The sequence below is a fragment of the Myxocyprinus asiaticus genome, chromosome 45 (assembly GCF_019703515.2).
Source record: "Myxocyprinus asiaticus isolate MX2 ecotype Aquarium Trade chromosome 45, UBuf_Myxa_2, whole genome shotgun sequence".
In the NCBI taxonomy this organism is placed as follows: domain Eukaryota; kingdom Metazoa; phylum Chordata; class Actinopteri; order Cypriniformes; family Catostomidae; genus Myxocyprinus; species Myxocyprinus asiaticus.
In genome coordinates this window covers 30,671,065-30,686,605 of record NC_059388.1, presented here as the reverse complement: position 1 = coordinate 30,686,605, position 15,541 = coordinate 30,671,065, and the positions used below count along the sequence as shown (strand labels likewise).

Sequence of the window (15,541 nt, the reverse complement as noted above, 5' to 3'; positions counted from 1 at the left end):
ACGTCAGTAACTGTAAAACCGTCCGGTTCTGTGTTGGAGGGGCGTTCAGTGACTCTGACCTGCATCAGTGATGGAAATCCACCAGCGTTCAACTACACCTGGTACAGAAACACTGAAGAACACCTGGATCATCTACAGACTGGAAAAAAAATCACGGCCGCGTGTCTCTCTCGAACTGGTGCCTCCAGCCCCCCTTTATCTCGCTCTCCAACTGATCATCTGATTAATCGCCGGCAATGCATCCTCACAGCATGGCCATGCCCTCCTCCTTGTCACATCCTGAAATAAAAAAAGGTAACTTTATCTGAGGAGACCACGAGTAAACTCTATTATCATAATGTTAATTTTCATTCTCTCTTTCAGATGCACCTAAAATCTCCAACTCCTCCTGTAGACGAAGTGATGTAATCGTGTGTGTCTGTGAGGTTCATGGAAATCCGTCTCCTACACTGGAGTGGCGTCTGTCTGGACGTCCCATTATTAACTCTACGGAGACACCCATCAGTGAAGAGCAATTTAAGAACACATGCTTGAGGAGCGTCCTCACCATCCGTCAGTCACTCAAAGACACGCCCACTCCTCAGTGTGTCAGCACTAACACTCATGGCACTGCCAGCCAACAGTTTCAGCTGCTTCTAACTCCACAGAATCCTCAAAGTTAGTTCAGAGTTTCACTGCTTGATCTATTTCAAGCTACACAAAACAATAGCTTTATCTGATTCCAATAGGAAATAAAAACAACATATGCAATCTCTTTAATATCTAAATGGTTTCTCCTGGAAAATTGCTAATGGTTTCCAAACACTAATTTGTTCCTCTCTAGGTTTCCATCATCCCTCACTGCTGGTTGGAGTTGCTATTGGCGCATCAGTGATGATGCTCTTTTGCATCATGACACTCTTCTGCATACGGTGAGTACATGGTACATATGAGATTTGAGGAAAGGAAAGTAGAATGACATACTGTATTTGTTTAAGAACCCATTATAAAAACCTGAAACCTCTTTTTCCAGAAGACCATCACAGACCAGACAAGAAGATAACACCGGACACATTCTGACACAAAGAGTGAGTTAAACACACTTGCATTCACAGACATACATTATTAATTCTTTAAGACGTTACCCTTACTAACACATACACTGCTAAACACACAAGCACTCCAAAGAACTGCTGAATCAGAAAAGTCTAAAGTCTTCATGAATAAAATAAATTCCACACTACATTTCTCATTGAATACACTGATGGCGTTTCATGTGAAATACTTCACATTGTGGAAGTAAAATGGGATGCATTCACTTTTTCAAGGTTCTGCTGTACTAAAGTTCCTCAATACTGATTTTGCTTTGTTTTTGGTCCATGTAAGGCTGCTGTACAGGACGAAGAAGAAGGAGAGTTTGTTTATGGCAATAAAGTCATGATGTCTCGTAGTGGAGATGTCACTCAAGAATCTCTTCATTATTCTTCCATTGACACTGAACCAGCGTCAGGAGAGATCATCGGCCTCTCGTCTCTGACGACTGAATACGACGTGATCCAACAGTATACTGCAGGAGCATCAGAGGCAGAGAACAACATCTCAACACCTGTGATGGACCCCAAGATAGATCAAGCAGACAAGAATGCAAAGATCACAGATGTGTCCTCACAACCATCAGAAGATCCAACGTATGAAAATTTCACCCATCGCTAGGTTGTTATTCAGGCTTGATTTGGGCATTTGCTCCCCTTGTTAGCGATCAACGCGGGACCTGTCTCTGGATGGAGGTGTTGGATTAATATTCCACTGGACATTAAATCCTCCTCAACAATTAATACATTTATAACCTGTATCCAAAATAATCTTTTTGAGTCGGTGTAAACTGTCATATGTTGTTTCAATGTTTGTTTTACATTTCATGTTTTTTGTATCTTTTGATGTATTATGTTGGTTGGATATCTTTTTGCAGCTCATTGATCAATATTTGTTGTTTTTAAATGTGTTTATAAATAAATTTGACTGGAGTATTATATTCAAGAACCAATGCTGTTAATACCTTTTTAAGAGACAGAACAGTAAACACTATTATTAAACAAAACAACAACAACAACAACAACAACATTAAAAGGGGAACTCCAGTATCTAGAGACCAGACACCATTTATCTGAATACTATTTTCAAAGTCAAACAAAAACACTAGCGGCCATTGAAACCAAATAAACTAAATGAAAACTAAATAAATATGAAGCAAAGACTCACCATAGAAACTGTCTCACATGAACAACATCAGACCAAGAACTAGAACACAATGGTAGTTAGACAAACTAATCAGACTAAATAAGGTGCAAACAATTATAGCAGGACAGGAAACAGGAGGACACAATAAAGTGCTTATTGGAACAAGTCAGTTCACTTGGTGGTCAACTCCTCAGACAGCTATTTTCTAAGCATATAAATGTAGCTCCTAACTATTATGTTTCAATAATATATTTCATATCAGTATTTAAAACTGACAAATAAAACTAAACAGGCGATGCTTCAATCAAAAAGATGGTTATCTTGATTTCCAGTCCTACAGCTGCCATACATTGTGATTTCTCAAAATGCATTCAAAAATACAACACAAATATACAGAAACAATGACCCCCCCCTCACATGTGTGGCCTCATTGCTGTTTTATATATAAATAAAAAGACAAACGTTAGATTAGATCAAGTTAGATCAAGAGGAATAAGGTTAATGACCTGCAATATGTTGTCAAATGTTGAGTTCAGTCCTCTAGATGGTTCCGCCTTACAGAAATATGAAACTGCATGTCATCAGTTCAGACATCTGGATTAACAAAAACTAGAATTCTGCAAAATACACAGAATACAGAACATTGAACATTAATGCTGCAATACACAATATAAACACTATCATCTCAAAATAAGTCATTTTGAAAAGAAATAATATGCAAATGTTTCCTCACCTCCATTAAATCTTATTGTTTCAAGTGTTGAATTATTTGTGAATATTTGTATTATAATGATGAGAGTGCTGATGTTTTAAATGCTCCTCAACACAGTTTTTTCATTTCTGAGTAAAAGGGGAAGTTGTAGTGAATATAATATCAGTGAAGACGTTTGTCATTTTCACACTCAAACATCTTCAGTGTTACAGTAGAGCACTTGATCTCTTTACTAGCAGGAAATTAATAAGGATTCATTTGATTTTTCAACAGTCTTCTCTGGTAAGTCATTTTATATGTTAGTACACATTTACTTCGGTACATTGAATATTTTCAGAACATAATGAAGCATGAGAAGATAAGCATGTTTTGTTTGTTGATATTTCTGAGATCAAATAAAATGATTCCAAGTGATTTATTCCTGTGTCTTTCTGTAGGTCTGTCTTGTAACGTCCTGAATTCTTTATCTTGACATTTATTATCTTACTCATGTCCAATATTTTAAGGACTTCAGAGACAATATAAAAATGTACAGTATATCAACAATATGTTTCAATTCTTCTTGCAGACAAAAGGAAATAATCAAGATTCATTTTCAATTTTTTTATGTTCATTTGAATATTTTAAGGTTGAACAAACATTAAGGATGGAAACAGCTGTGAAGTTCATTCTCATTGGATGTCTGATAAAAGGTTGTCTCATTCTTATTAGTTATTCATCTTTTCAATAAACTGAATTAATTGTTTGAAAGCAGTTTCAGATATTAACATTTGATTTGATCATTGTGTGAGATTAAAGAGTAATTAGCACTAATTTGAATCATCAAACCTCTTCTTTATGTAAACTCAGTAAGCTGTTAGTTCATGTATTAATTCATATGTTTGTGTTTTGTGTTCTGTAGATGTTTTGTGTGTCTTCAGTATCAATCTGCCAGCGAGGATAGAAGCTCTAGAAGGATCCTGTGTTTTCATGCCCTGCACTTTTGATATTGACCAATCTTATCAATATGACCTCACTGACACTGCTAAACGAATATGGTATAAAAAATATTATTATTCAGATTATGTAGTGTTTGACTCCAGTAGTCCCAGTACAGGAAATCTCAAAGGGGAAATTTTTGGCAAACCAGCAGACAAAAACTGCACCACCCGCTTTGATGATGTCAGTCTGTATGACAGCGGTGAATATTTCTTCAGAACTGAAGGCAGATATTCTCTGAAATATAGCTATAAAAAAGAAAATGGCTTCACCCAAGTTCAAATTAGTGTCACAGGTGAGTGTCATATTGTTATATACAGTATGTTAGGCTGTATACTGTATGCAGTAGTGTTATATTGCACTAAACAGTGGCTCTAAAAAGAGTTTAATAACATCCAATAAAGTTCAGGCATAGGGACTGATCATGTTGATGAATCAATTTAATGACTATAGATTTAAATGAAGCATAAAAGCTGAATTTGGAGACATTATTTACTGCAAAGTAACTTACTGTAATTGTATTCTGCACAAAAATGCTCAGATCATTCTGGATGACACTATTGATATAGTTTGATTTGAAATGAAAAGTGAATCTAAACCTGTATAAGAGCAATTCAGTTTTATTAATGGATGTAATATTGATATAATTTCACTTGTGTTTCAGCGTCTCCATCTAAACCCACAGTGCAGTTGTATGATGATCAGATGGAGGTCAAAGTTCATCAGGAGGTGATGGAGGACAGTTCTGTGATTCTGCGCTGCTCTGCTAACATCTACTGCCCCTTTAATCCACCAACTCTCACATGGAGCTCCTCCTCTAACACACTCATCCTCAATGAACAGCAACATCAGGACCAAACGAAACTCATCTCTGATCTGAACTTCACTATAACTCATCTTCATCATGGAGTCACTTTCACCTGCACTATAAAATACCAGCTGAAGAACCAGATCAGAACAGAACAGGCGTCCCGTACACTACATGTTCAGTGTAAGACAGGAATATTTGTTCTGTACTGATATTCCTCAGACATTCTGGTTAGGGTTTGTTCTAAACTCGAGCTCGATTAAACATTAAGCGTTCCGACAATGTGTCAGTGAGAGATTCGACAAAAGACAAAACTAAATAAGTACTGGGACAATTAATTCAGCCCGAACCTCTTAATGTGGAAACTCTTTTCAAACTTATAATAGTGTCACAATACATTTACACAGAAACAAACACTCACATCTAAACTGACCTAAAACTTTAACACTGTTCTTCTGCTGCCTTGCAGTCAGTGTTGTTTTCTTCTGGAAATACAAATGTTGTCTTGTTCAAGTACAAATCATATTACTTTAAATAATATTGTAGACTGAATTAGTTGTTTCTCCCTCAGATGCTCCTAAAAACACATCAGTGACTATAAATCCGTCTGGTTCTGTGTTGGAGGGTCGTTCAGTGACTCTGACCTGCATCAGTGATGGAAACCCAGATGTGAGTTACAGCTGGTACAGAGACACTGAAGAACACCTGAAATACCTGCAGACTGGAGACACTCTTGACATCGTGAAGACCGACCCGACACACAGTGGCCGATACTACTGTACAGCTGAAAACAAACATGGAGAACAAAACTCATCTGTACTGCTGGATATTCAGTGTGAGTATTCAGAGTTCACTTCACTTTTACTCAAATCATGAGCACCTTCGACTGAGTGTGATCAGGAACAAATTTCTCAGAGTAATCCTGTCTCATTGCAATATTATAAAAACTCTGGTAGTGAATATTGTGATGGTCTGAATTATTTTCTATCCTTTAGATGCTCCTAAAAACACATCAGTGACTGTAAATCCGTCTGGTTCTGTGTTGGAGGGTCGTTCAGTGACTCTGACCTGCATCAGTGATGGAAACCCAGTAAACTACAGCTGGTACAGAGACACTGAAGAACACCTGAAACACCTGCAGACTGGTCAAAATCTCACCATCATTAAAACCGACCCGACACACATTGGCCGATACTACTGTACAGCTGAAAACAAACATGGAGAACAAAACTCATCTGTACTGCTGGACATTCAGTGTGAGTATTAATAATCAGTATTAGTAATTAGTTACTCATTAATTAGTGGTGTGTGCTAAGGTTCATTTTTAGAGTTAGTGATTTGAACAACCCCATAACCCAATATTAAACTTGAGCATGTAATTCGTCCTGCACTGCTTGTGCTACAGACATAAATGACACCTCAAACTGTGCGGCTTGTTGAGGAAGAGGTATGCTTTAATTTTCATAATGGATTAAATGAACAATATTCATTAATAAAAATGAAATGTAATTTTTTTTTTAAATAACAAAAACATTTACATTCACCCGGAACTTGAACACAAACCAATACTGACGGCATTAGTGTAATGCACATTTATAAAAAGCCACAAGTTGTGAGTCAGTAGATGAAAATTATTTAATAATACTTACATTCTCTATAATTTATCGGACTGTAAATTCAAATCCTGACGACAACCACATTTTCCATGCGTATAAAAGTAGCGTCACTGTCATGGAATCTGACATTAAACAAGGACGCAGTTAATGCACAAAAGAACGTAAGTCCATATTTCTATTCTTCTAATTCATTGCATACAGTCCATTTACACTACCAGCTTCTTATGAATGTGATGTCTTTGTTTATATCGCTGGTGCTTGGCAGGGAATGGAGTATATAATAGGACACAGATGGTGTAGGAGAAGAACCTCCAAATTACATTGCACTTGACCAAACCCATCAGCACTTTGCGCACGGCGCGCCTAATTTCACCAAACCCATTTGTGCCTAGACTTAGCGCATGCTTGCACGAAAATACCAAAACTTGATGGCCATGCCCACTGACTTTGAATGTATGACTTACGGCATTGCGAAGCGCTTATTATGGTGTAATAATATGAAATCCCAAACTCTTGGCCCGTGTACAGTGTAAAAATAGTTTCCTTAATGAGTATTTTTGTCTTGATTTCCAGTGAAACAAAAATCTAAACATCCTGAAAAAAACAAGAAGCAAAATTACTATTTTTCATATTCAGTTGTTTTTCTCTTGTTTTAAGCATAAATCGTATAAATTTAGGAAGATTTCAAGATATGTTCTCTAAAAAGAAGTTTTATTTTCTTGCAAAATTTTGCTTAATTCAATTGATCTTATTTTAAGTGTGTCTAGACTATTTTTAAAGAAAACAAAACAAAAATACAGATAAGATAATATATTTGTTTTATGTGTAATGTTTTGCAGAAAATGATATTTTGCGTAATTATTGATGTGAAAAAGGCTACCAAGAGATTAACAGTGATTGGCTGCTAAGAACATAGCAGCCCTGTTTTTTGAATAATTGTTAGAAAACCTTTAAATTGTTTTTTTTCTTTTTTGACCTGCTATATTAAACCCCTAGGATTGTTCCAATGATGATGAAAATGCAAAGAGTGTTGGTGATTTGGTTCCTCTTTTGTAAACTCTCGTGACTGAGTAACATGCTGCAGTGTTTTAAAATGTCAGATTTCTATATAAAACCAGTTCGAAACAGCATTGAAATGCGTTGTGAATGTGGTTGTACATTTAGAAGAATGAACAGTAACTGCAACTCATAAAAGTGTATATGGTTCCTCGTTTTCAACTTCAGCAGACTATTTTGTTCACATATATTTTTTTCCTGTTAATGAATTATTCTTATCTGAGACTTGATTCTTATTTTATCACCCACAGTGAGAAGTACTGGAACACATCAGCAGTTACTCAAACTGTACACCTGTTTTATTTTTCTTAGATGCTCCTAAAAACACGTCAGTAACTGTAAATCCATCCGGTTCTGTGTTGGAGGGGCGTTCAGTGACTCTGACCTGCATCAGTGATGGAAACCCACCAGCGTTCAACTACACCTGGTACAGAAACACTGAAGAACACCTGGAACATCTACAGACTGGACGACATCTCACCATCAACACAACCAACATGACACACAGTGAACGATATTACTGTACAGCTCAGAACAAACATGGAGAACAAAACTCAAGCAGTGTCATTTTAAATGTTACTTGTAAGTCCTGAAATCAAAAACTTTCAGGTAACATTATCTGAGGAGACCACGAGGATACACTATTATCATAATGTTAATTATCATTCTGTCTTTCAGATGCACCTAAAATCTCCACCTCCTCCTGTAGACGAAGTGATGTAATCGTGTGTGTCTGTGAGTTTCATGGAAATCCGTCTCCTACACTGGAGTGGCGTCTGTCTGGACGTCCCATTATTAACTCTACGGAGATGCCCATCAGTGAAGAGCGATTTAAGAACAAAAGCTTGAGGAGCGTCCTCACCATCCGTCAGTCACTCAAAGACACGCCCACTCCGCAGTGTGTCAGCACTAACACTCATGGCACTGCCAGCCAACAGTTTCAGCTGCTTCTAACTCCACAGGATACTCAAGGTTAGTTCAGAGTTTCACTGCTTGATCAATTTCAAGCTACACAAAACAATAGCTTTATCTGATTCTCATAGGAAAGAAAAATCACACATGAGATCCCTTTAACCCTCATATGGTCTTAAATAAATTTTGATCAGAATTACTTCTGCTGATTTAATAAAAATGGTTTCCTTTTTCTGAGTGGTACAAGACTTGGTGACTTTTCCTCCACTTGCCATCTGAACACACACACAAAAATAAAAATAAAATTAGGCATGATTCAATAAGTCTAAGTGGTCTTAAAAAAAGAAACACCTTTTGCCTTAACGGTCAAAACTGACCGACCATTGAAAATGAATGGCAAACACCATAACACAGAGCTATTTTTTTTTTTATCTGTCAAATACAATTAATAAATCAGACACAATTCAGAAAAAACACACAGAAATTAAAGAGTGAGACCATAAAACATCCAGAGTGCAAAACATACATACCTACTCACACACACTGGTGAGACTATAACACAGAGCATTTTTTTAAATTTGTCAAATAAATCCGATAAATCAGCAACAATGCTAAACACACACACACACAGAAATGCAATATATGTCTCTGTGGAATAATAATGGGTGTTTTCCAATCTGTGGGCTTTTTTAAACTGGGGTGGACATTTCTATACTATCCAATGAAAGTAGTGAATCTCAGTGATTTAAAAAAGCCCACTTATAGGGAAAAGCACTTTTTGTCTTGCAGAGACATAAGTTTAAGAGATTAGGAGGTGAGACAATAACACCCACAATACAGAACATGCACACTTGCACAGAAATAAATGGGTGAGACTAAAACAGCCAGGAGGCAGAACATACAACATATCACACACACACACACACACACACACAGAAATAAAGGTGTGCAGACTGTCTCCCAAGAGATTTTAAAACCAGCATGGTGTGCAACAAATCCATCTGTAAGGTACATGCCACCACACAGTGCATCATTTTTATTGTTCTTATGGTTTTAATTGTTTACTGTTTGTTCACATTTACATTACATTTAGTCATTTAGCAGATTCTTTTATCCAAAGTGAATTACAATTGAGGAACATAGCAAGCAATTTGTCAGACAAAGTTCAACAACATCTTCAGTGTTGTACTGCCAAGCTCTCAAGGTGGCTGGAGTAGTATAGGTGCTAGCGCAGAAGAAAGAGACAGAGAAGTATATATATCAGTAAGTATACTTACTGTACAAAAAACAAAAACAAAAAGTATATATATATATATTTGTACAGTAAGTGCAAGTTAAGTTCAATAGTAAGTGAAATTAGTGTGGATTGGTTAAGTGCTTGCTTTCAGCTGGTTCTTGAATGTTGAGATGGTATCAGCAGCGTGTGAAGGTTGGAAGCTCATTCCACCACAGTGGGACAGAGAAAGTGAACAATCGTGAAACAGACTTTGAGCCTCTTTGTCATGGGACCACTAGGTGCCACTCGTTCATAGACTGCATAGAGCGAGTTGGAGCATAGACCTGTAGAAGTGAATTGAAGTAAGAGGGTGTGGTTCCATTGGCTGTCCTGAAGGCCAGAGAATTTGATGCGGGCAGTTACAGGTAGCCAGTGAAGTGAAGCAAAATCAAGAGTGGGGTGACATGAGCCCTTTTTGGCTGATTGAAGACCAGACATTCTAGACAATCTGCAGTGCATTCTAGAGCATCTGCAGTGACTTAATTGTGTTAGCCGAGAGGCCAGCCAACAAAGCATTACAGTAGTCCAGTCTTGAAATTACCAGAGCTTAGACCAGGAGCTGTGCAGCATATTCAGACAGAAAAGGTCTGATTTTCCTGATGTTGTAAAGCGCAAATCTTCAAGACCGGGCGGTTGATGAGATGCGGGTGGTAAAATTAAGCTGGTCATCTACCACCACTCCCAGGTTCCTAGCTGTTCTGGTTGGTGTTAGTGTAGTTGAACCAAGATGAATAATGAGGTTGTGGTCAACAGATGGATTGGCTGGGATCACAAGGAGTTCGGTCTTGGCAAGGTTAAGCTGAATGTGGCGTTTCTTCATCCAGGCTGAAATGTCTAAGAGGCAGGCAGAGATACGAGCTGAGACAGTAGGGTCATCAGGCTGGAATGACAGGTAGAGCTGCGTGTCATCAGCGTAGCAGTGGTAAGAAAAGCCATGTGCCTCAGTGATCGGTCTGAGGGATGTTGTTTATATCGAGAAGAGGAGGGGTCCGAGCACTGATCCTTGAGGAACACCAGTGGTCAGCTGATGTGACTTGGACACCTCTCCTCTCCAGGAGACCTTAAAAGATCTGCCAATGAAGTATGACTCAACTCATCCAAGCGCAGTTCCTGTGATGCCCAGGTCAGAGAGGGTAGACAGGAGAATCTGGTGGTTCACTGTGTCGAAAGCAGCAGACAAGTCAAGGAGGATGTTCTTTTTTTATGCATTTATTCTTGTTCATTATTGTTGTTCACCTCACTGACCTGAAAATATTTGCAAAATAAATGTTTACTATAAAAAGTTTGAAATTGCAAAATGTTTACTGATTCTTTTGTTCCCTATCTGTCACTCATTCGACGTTGTGGCGATGTAGTGACACTAGGGGTCACTCTTGGGAGCCACAAATATCTCTTTTGCAAAAAAGGCCAATGGGAAATGCAAATGAGAATTTGCATGCCACCCCCCCCCAAGACATACGGGTATAAAAGGAGCTGGTATGCAACCACTCATTCAGATTTTCTCTTCGGAGCCGAGCGGTTCTATTCATTGAGCTGAATTGACCCGCCGATTTCATTCACCTCCTCTGCTAGACTTTATGGCGCATTTCAGTGGCTTCTCCCCCTCTGCACCCGTGGAGTGCAGAGATCGCCTCTGGGCGCTTCGGCAGAACATCAAAAAAAAGAGTATATTTTCAAACTCCAAAAGAGCGGCACACACGGAACCTCTTTTTAAAGATGCCTTTCCGTTTACAGTCATTATCTCTCCGCTTCTGATGGCCACGATTGCTGTCTGACGTGTCTGGGCGCTGCCCATGTTGAGACTTCGTTCGTGGATGGGTCTTGTCCTCATTGCGAGAACATGACCATGGCAATGTTACAGTCGTGGCTTGCCTTCGTAAGAAAGCAAGCCACCCCAGCGGCTCCCCGCCTTGGTCCTTCTACCTACGGGTATGAGGCTGTGTCGGTTAGCACTGGGGGCGATTTGGGGACTCCAATGGGACCACCTCCACTGGGTAACCCCCCACGGACCTCCCATTCCTCAGCACTCTCGCTTGCCCAGGTCGGGCTCTCGGATGAGACCACCGGCTTGTCTCAGGGCAAGTTCGACCTCTTATTCAGGGCCCGGGAAGACGATGAGTTATCGAGCGCAGCATCGGAGGATGGGCTCATCCACTCTGATGCGGAGGCTTCAGCTGGGCTTCCCCCTTCGGGCATGGTCGCCTAATCTCAGGCGGACGCGGAGATGACGGACATGCTTTCCCGGGCAGCCGCGAGCATCGGGCTAGAGTGGAACCCTCCACTCTCCCCTGAACCCTCATGGCTCGATGATTGGTTCCTGGGCACAGAGCGCCGCTCACAGCCGCGCCCCGCCCCAGTTCCATCATACAGTGCATGAGGAACTGACAAGACCGTGGGGGGCACCTTTCACTACCCGGTCCCGATCTTTCAGCTCCCCCGCTCTCACTACCCTCGACAGTGGGGTGGCCAAGGGGTATTCGGTGATCCCCCAGGTGAATAAGGTGCTTGCGGTGCACTTGTGCCCGCAGAGCACCACCACCTGGCGTGGGCACCCGAAGCTCCCGTCCAGGGCCTGTAGGTATATGTCGTCTGTGATGGCTAAGGCCTACGGTGCCGCTGGACAAACCGCCTCCGCCCTGCACGCTATGGTTCTCCTGCAGGCACACCAAGCCAAGGCGCTTAAAAGAGCTGCATGAGGGTAGTTCTTACCCGGGATTGATGCAGGAACTGCGCTCGGTGACCGACCTCACTCTCCAGGCGATGAAGGTCACGGCGCAGTCTCTCGGGCAGGCGATGTGCACCCTGGTGGTCCAAGAACGCCACCTTTGGCTAAACCTTGTTGACATGAGAGAGGCTGACAAGGCTCGGTTCCTTGACACCCCTGTCGTCATGACCGCCGTCCACCGTCCCATTTTGGCAGGTTTGGCGCTCCAGCGGCGGAGGTGTATGTAGCTGCCATTTCGGCACATCACGAGACAGTGGAAGGTAAGTATATGGGGAAGCATGGCTTGATCATCAGGTTCCTGAGAGGCGCTAGGAGGTTGAATCCCTCCAGACCGTGCCTCATGCCCTCAAGGGACCTCTCTGTAGTCCTTCAGGGTCTACGGGGTGCTCCCTTTGAGCCCCTGGAGTCAGTTCAGCTTAAGGCACTGTCTTTGAAGACTGCCCTACTGACTGCGCTCACTTCCATCAAGAGGGTAGGGGACCTGCAGGCATTCTCTGTCAGCGAATCGTGCCTGGAGTTCGGTCCGGGTTACTCTCACGTGATCCTGAGACCCCGACCGGGCTATGTTCCCAAGGTTCCCACGACCCCGTTTAGGGATCAGGTGGTGAAGCTGCAAGCGCTGCCCCAGGAGGAGGCAGACCCAGCTTTGGCATTGCTGTGTCCGGTGCGTACGCATCTATTTGGATCGCATGCAGAGCTTTAGAAGCTCTGAGCAGCTCTTTGTCTGCTTTGGTAGACAGCAGAAAGGAAGCGCTGTCTCCAAACAGAGGATCGCCCACTGGGTCATTGACGCCATCATGATGGCATATCACGCTCAGGACGTGCCGCCCCCCATGGGGCTACGAGCCCACTCTATGAGGAATGTACCGGCCTCCTGGGCCCTGAGCAGTGGCACCTCTTTGGCAGACATCTGCAGAGCAGAGGACTGGGCAACACCCAACACCTTTGCGAAATTCTATAGTTGAGCCGGTTTCGTCCTGTGTGTTGTCAGGTCTGAACAGGTAAGTTCCGGGACAGCTGGCCGGGTGTACCGCTTGCGCATAGTGCCTTTCCCCTCCCATGAGGTGAAGATGTGCGCTTTTGACTTCCAGTCGTGTTCACAAGTTGTGATCCCTGGATGACTTTCATCCTTAGCCCTATGGCAGACGAGTTTGCAGAGAAACTCGCTGCCAGCCCAGTACGTATACTAACTAGACCCTGTACTGAGGTAAGTGCTCCACATGTGGTGGCTCCCTGTAGGTGACCCCATGTGATATCTTCCGCTAAATATTTTCCCTGTTGGTAAACTGCGTCTTCCTTGGGCAGACGCCCCTCTGCCCCCGGTCACCATGTTTGTAGAAACTCCTCCCCCTTCGGGTAGGACCTACCATGGGACTTTTCCACATGACATACTTCCAACAAGACTTGGTAAGACATGTGACATATTTCCACTCAAAATACCCCCCCCCCCCTTTTTTTTTCTCTGGGTAGGGTGTGGTCTCCGCGGTGTCTTCCCCTGAGGAGTGACACCCCCCCCGACGTAGACATTTATGGCCCCCAGTTGGTTAACAAATTCCACTTTTTTTGGGGAGAAAAAAAGAGGAAAAGAGGCCACGGCTGTTGTTAGGGCTAGTCTGTCCCTATTTTTTATGCAGTCGACTTGTTCCTGAAGGACCGTTCGACGCTCATAAGAGTGTTGGGGGAGGTTACGTGATGGCCTGGTGCGCTGGCTACGAGGCACACAGCGGTCTGCCCGTCTTGCACCACCAGTCCACGTAACACAGTTCAGCTAGTTGTGGTGTTTTTTATAGGGACCCCTAGTGTCACTACATCGACACAACGTCGAGTGAGTGACAGATAGGGAAAGTCCTGGTTACTTTCGTAACCTCCATTCCCTGATGGAGGGAATGAGATGTTGTGTCCCTCTTGCCACAATGATGAACTACCCGCTGAAATGGCCGGGACCTCGTCTCGGCTCCTCAACACAAAACCTGAATGAGTGGTTGCATACAAGCTCCTTTTATACCCGTATGTCCGGGGGAGTGGCATGCAAATTCCACTCGCCAATTCCCATTGGCCTTTTTTCAAAAAGCAGAGGTGTTTGGGGCTCCTAAGTGTGACCCCTAGTGTCACCACATCGACACAACGTCTCGTTCCCTCCATCAGGGAACGGAGGTTACGAAAGTAACCAGGACGTTTTATACTCTAATATATCTTCACAATTTTGCAGTTCATTTCTGTTAACTGGAAAAACTTTAAATTAAAATCAAATGTAACACGCTAAACTTTGACAAATAATAGTTTGATCATGTCTACATATATATCCAAATGCATATCTTATAATAAAATATAAAATTAGGTTACAACAATCAATCAGACTACACAGTAGGTCAAGTCATGTTATTTATATTTTCTTCAGATGGCATCAATCTGCCTCCGATATATGTCACATTCTGATATTTTCTTCATGTTTCAACTTATAGAAGTTTAGGTTTTTACTGTACTAAAGTTTCATGAATTTGCTTATTTGCATATGCAAACTAATGGTAATATTGAGAAATGTAAATAAGATCAAAATAACAAAATCCCAAAAGAAGAGCATAATTTTATTATTACTTCAGGGAAGAAGAAATGGTATCATTACCATCATCATCATTCAAAGGAAAGACTCAATTATGAAGATCATAGGAGGTTTAATATCTAAATTGTTTCTCCTGGAAAATTGTTAATGGTTTCCAAACTCTCATTTGTTCCTCTCTAGGTTTCCATCATCCCTCACTGCTGGTTGGAGTTGCAATTGGTGCATCAGTGATGATGATCTTTTGCATCATGACACTCTTCTACATACGGTGAGTTCATTGCACATACAAGATTTGAGGACAGACAAGTAGAATGGCATCCTGCATAAGAATCCGATATAAAAACCTGAAAACTCTTTTTCCAGAAGACAGAACTTCAAACCATCACAGACTAGACAAGAAGATAACACTGGGCTCATTCTGACTCAAAGAGTGAGTTAAACACACTTGATTTTACACATTATAAATTCTCTAAGACATTACTTTTACATGTTGACTCAAGGGTTTTGCTGTAATAAGGTTCCTCTCAACTGATTCTGCTTTATTTTTGGTCCATGTCAGGCTGCTGTACAGGACGAAGAAGAAGGAGAGATTGTTTATGGCAATAAAGTCATGATGTCACATAGTGGAGATGTCAATCAAGAATCTCTCCATTATTCTTCCATTGACTTCACAAACACTGA

The 15,541-nt window shown here is 41.4% G+C and overlaps 1 protein-coding gene and 1 long non-coding RNA gene across 41 annotated transcripts in view; one reads left to right on the top strand and one right to left on the bottom strand.

Annotated features, from left to right (window-relative positions):
* Positions 1-15,541, top strand: part of LOC127435448 (B-cell receptor CD22-like) — a 106,793-nt gene that overhangs the window by 53,143 nt on the left and 38,109 nt on the right. For 10 of the 22 annotated variants that reach the window (XM_051688938.1, XM_051688939.1, XM_051688940.1 and 7 more), the window contains 2 exons: positions 5,287-5,550; positions 5,711-5,971. In XM_051688938.1, the coding sequence (XP_051544898.1) occupies positions 5,287-5,550; positions 5,711-5,971 (525 nt within the window). Of the gene's footprint in view, positions 1-3,830; positions 4,203-4,571; positions 4,899-5,286; positions 5,551-5,710; positions 5,972-15,541 lie in introns of all 22 variants that reach the window. The other 12 variants (XM_051688944.1, XM_051688943.1, XM_051688957.1 and 9 more) reach the window with 3 other exon arrangements.
* The window catches only part of LOC127435457 (uncharacterized), an 80,931-nt gene that overhangs the window by 46,421 nt on the left and 18,969 nt on the right, over positions 1-15,541 (bottom strand). For 14 of the 19 annotated variants that reach the window (XR_007896227.1, XR_007896228.1, XR_007896222.1 and 11 more), the window contains exons 3-6: positions 2,951-3,057; positions 2,724-2,834; positions 370-486; positions 60-279 (exon numbers count right to left, since the gene is read on the bottom strand). This is a non-coding gene — a long non-coding RNA (uncharacterized LOC127435457). Of the gene's footprint in view, positions 1-59; positions 280-369; positions 487-547; positions 603-2,723; positions 2,835-2,950; positions 3,058-15,541 lie in introns of those variants that run through there. The other 5 variants (XR_007896214.1, XR_007896220.1, XR_007896218.1 and 2 more) reach the window with 4 other exon arrangements.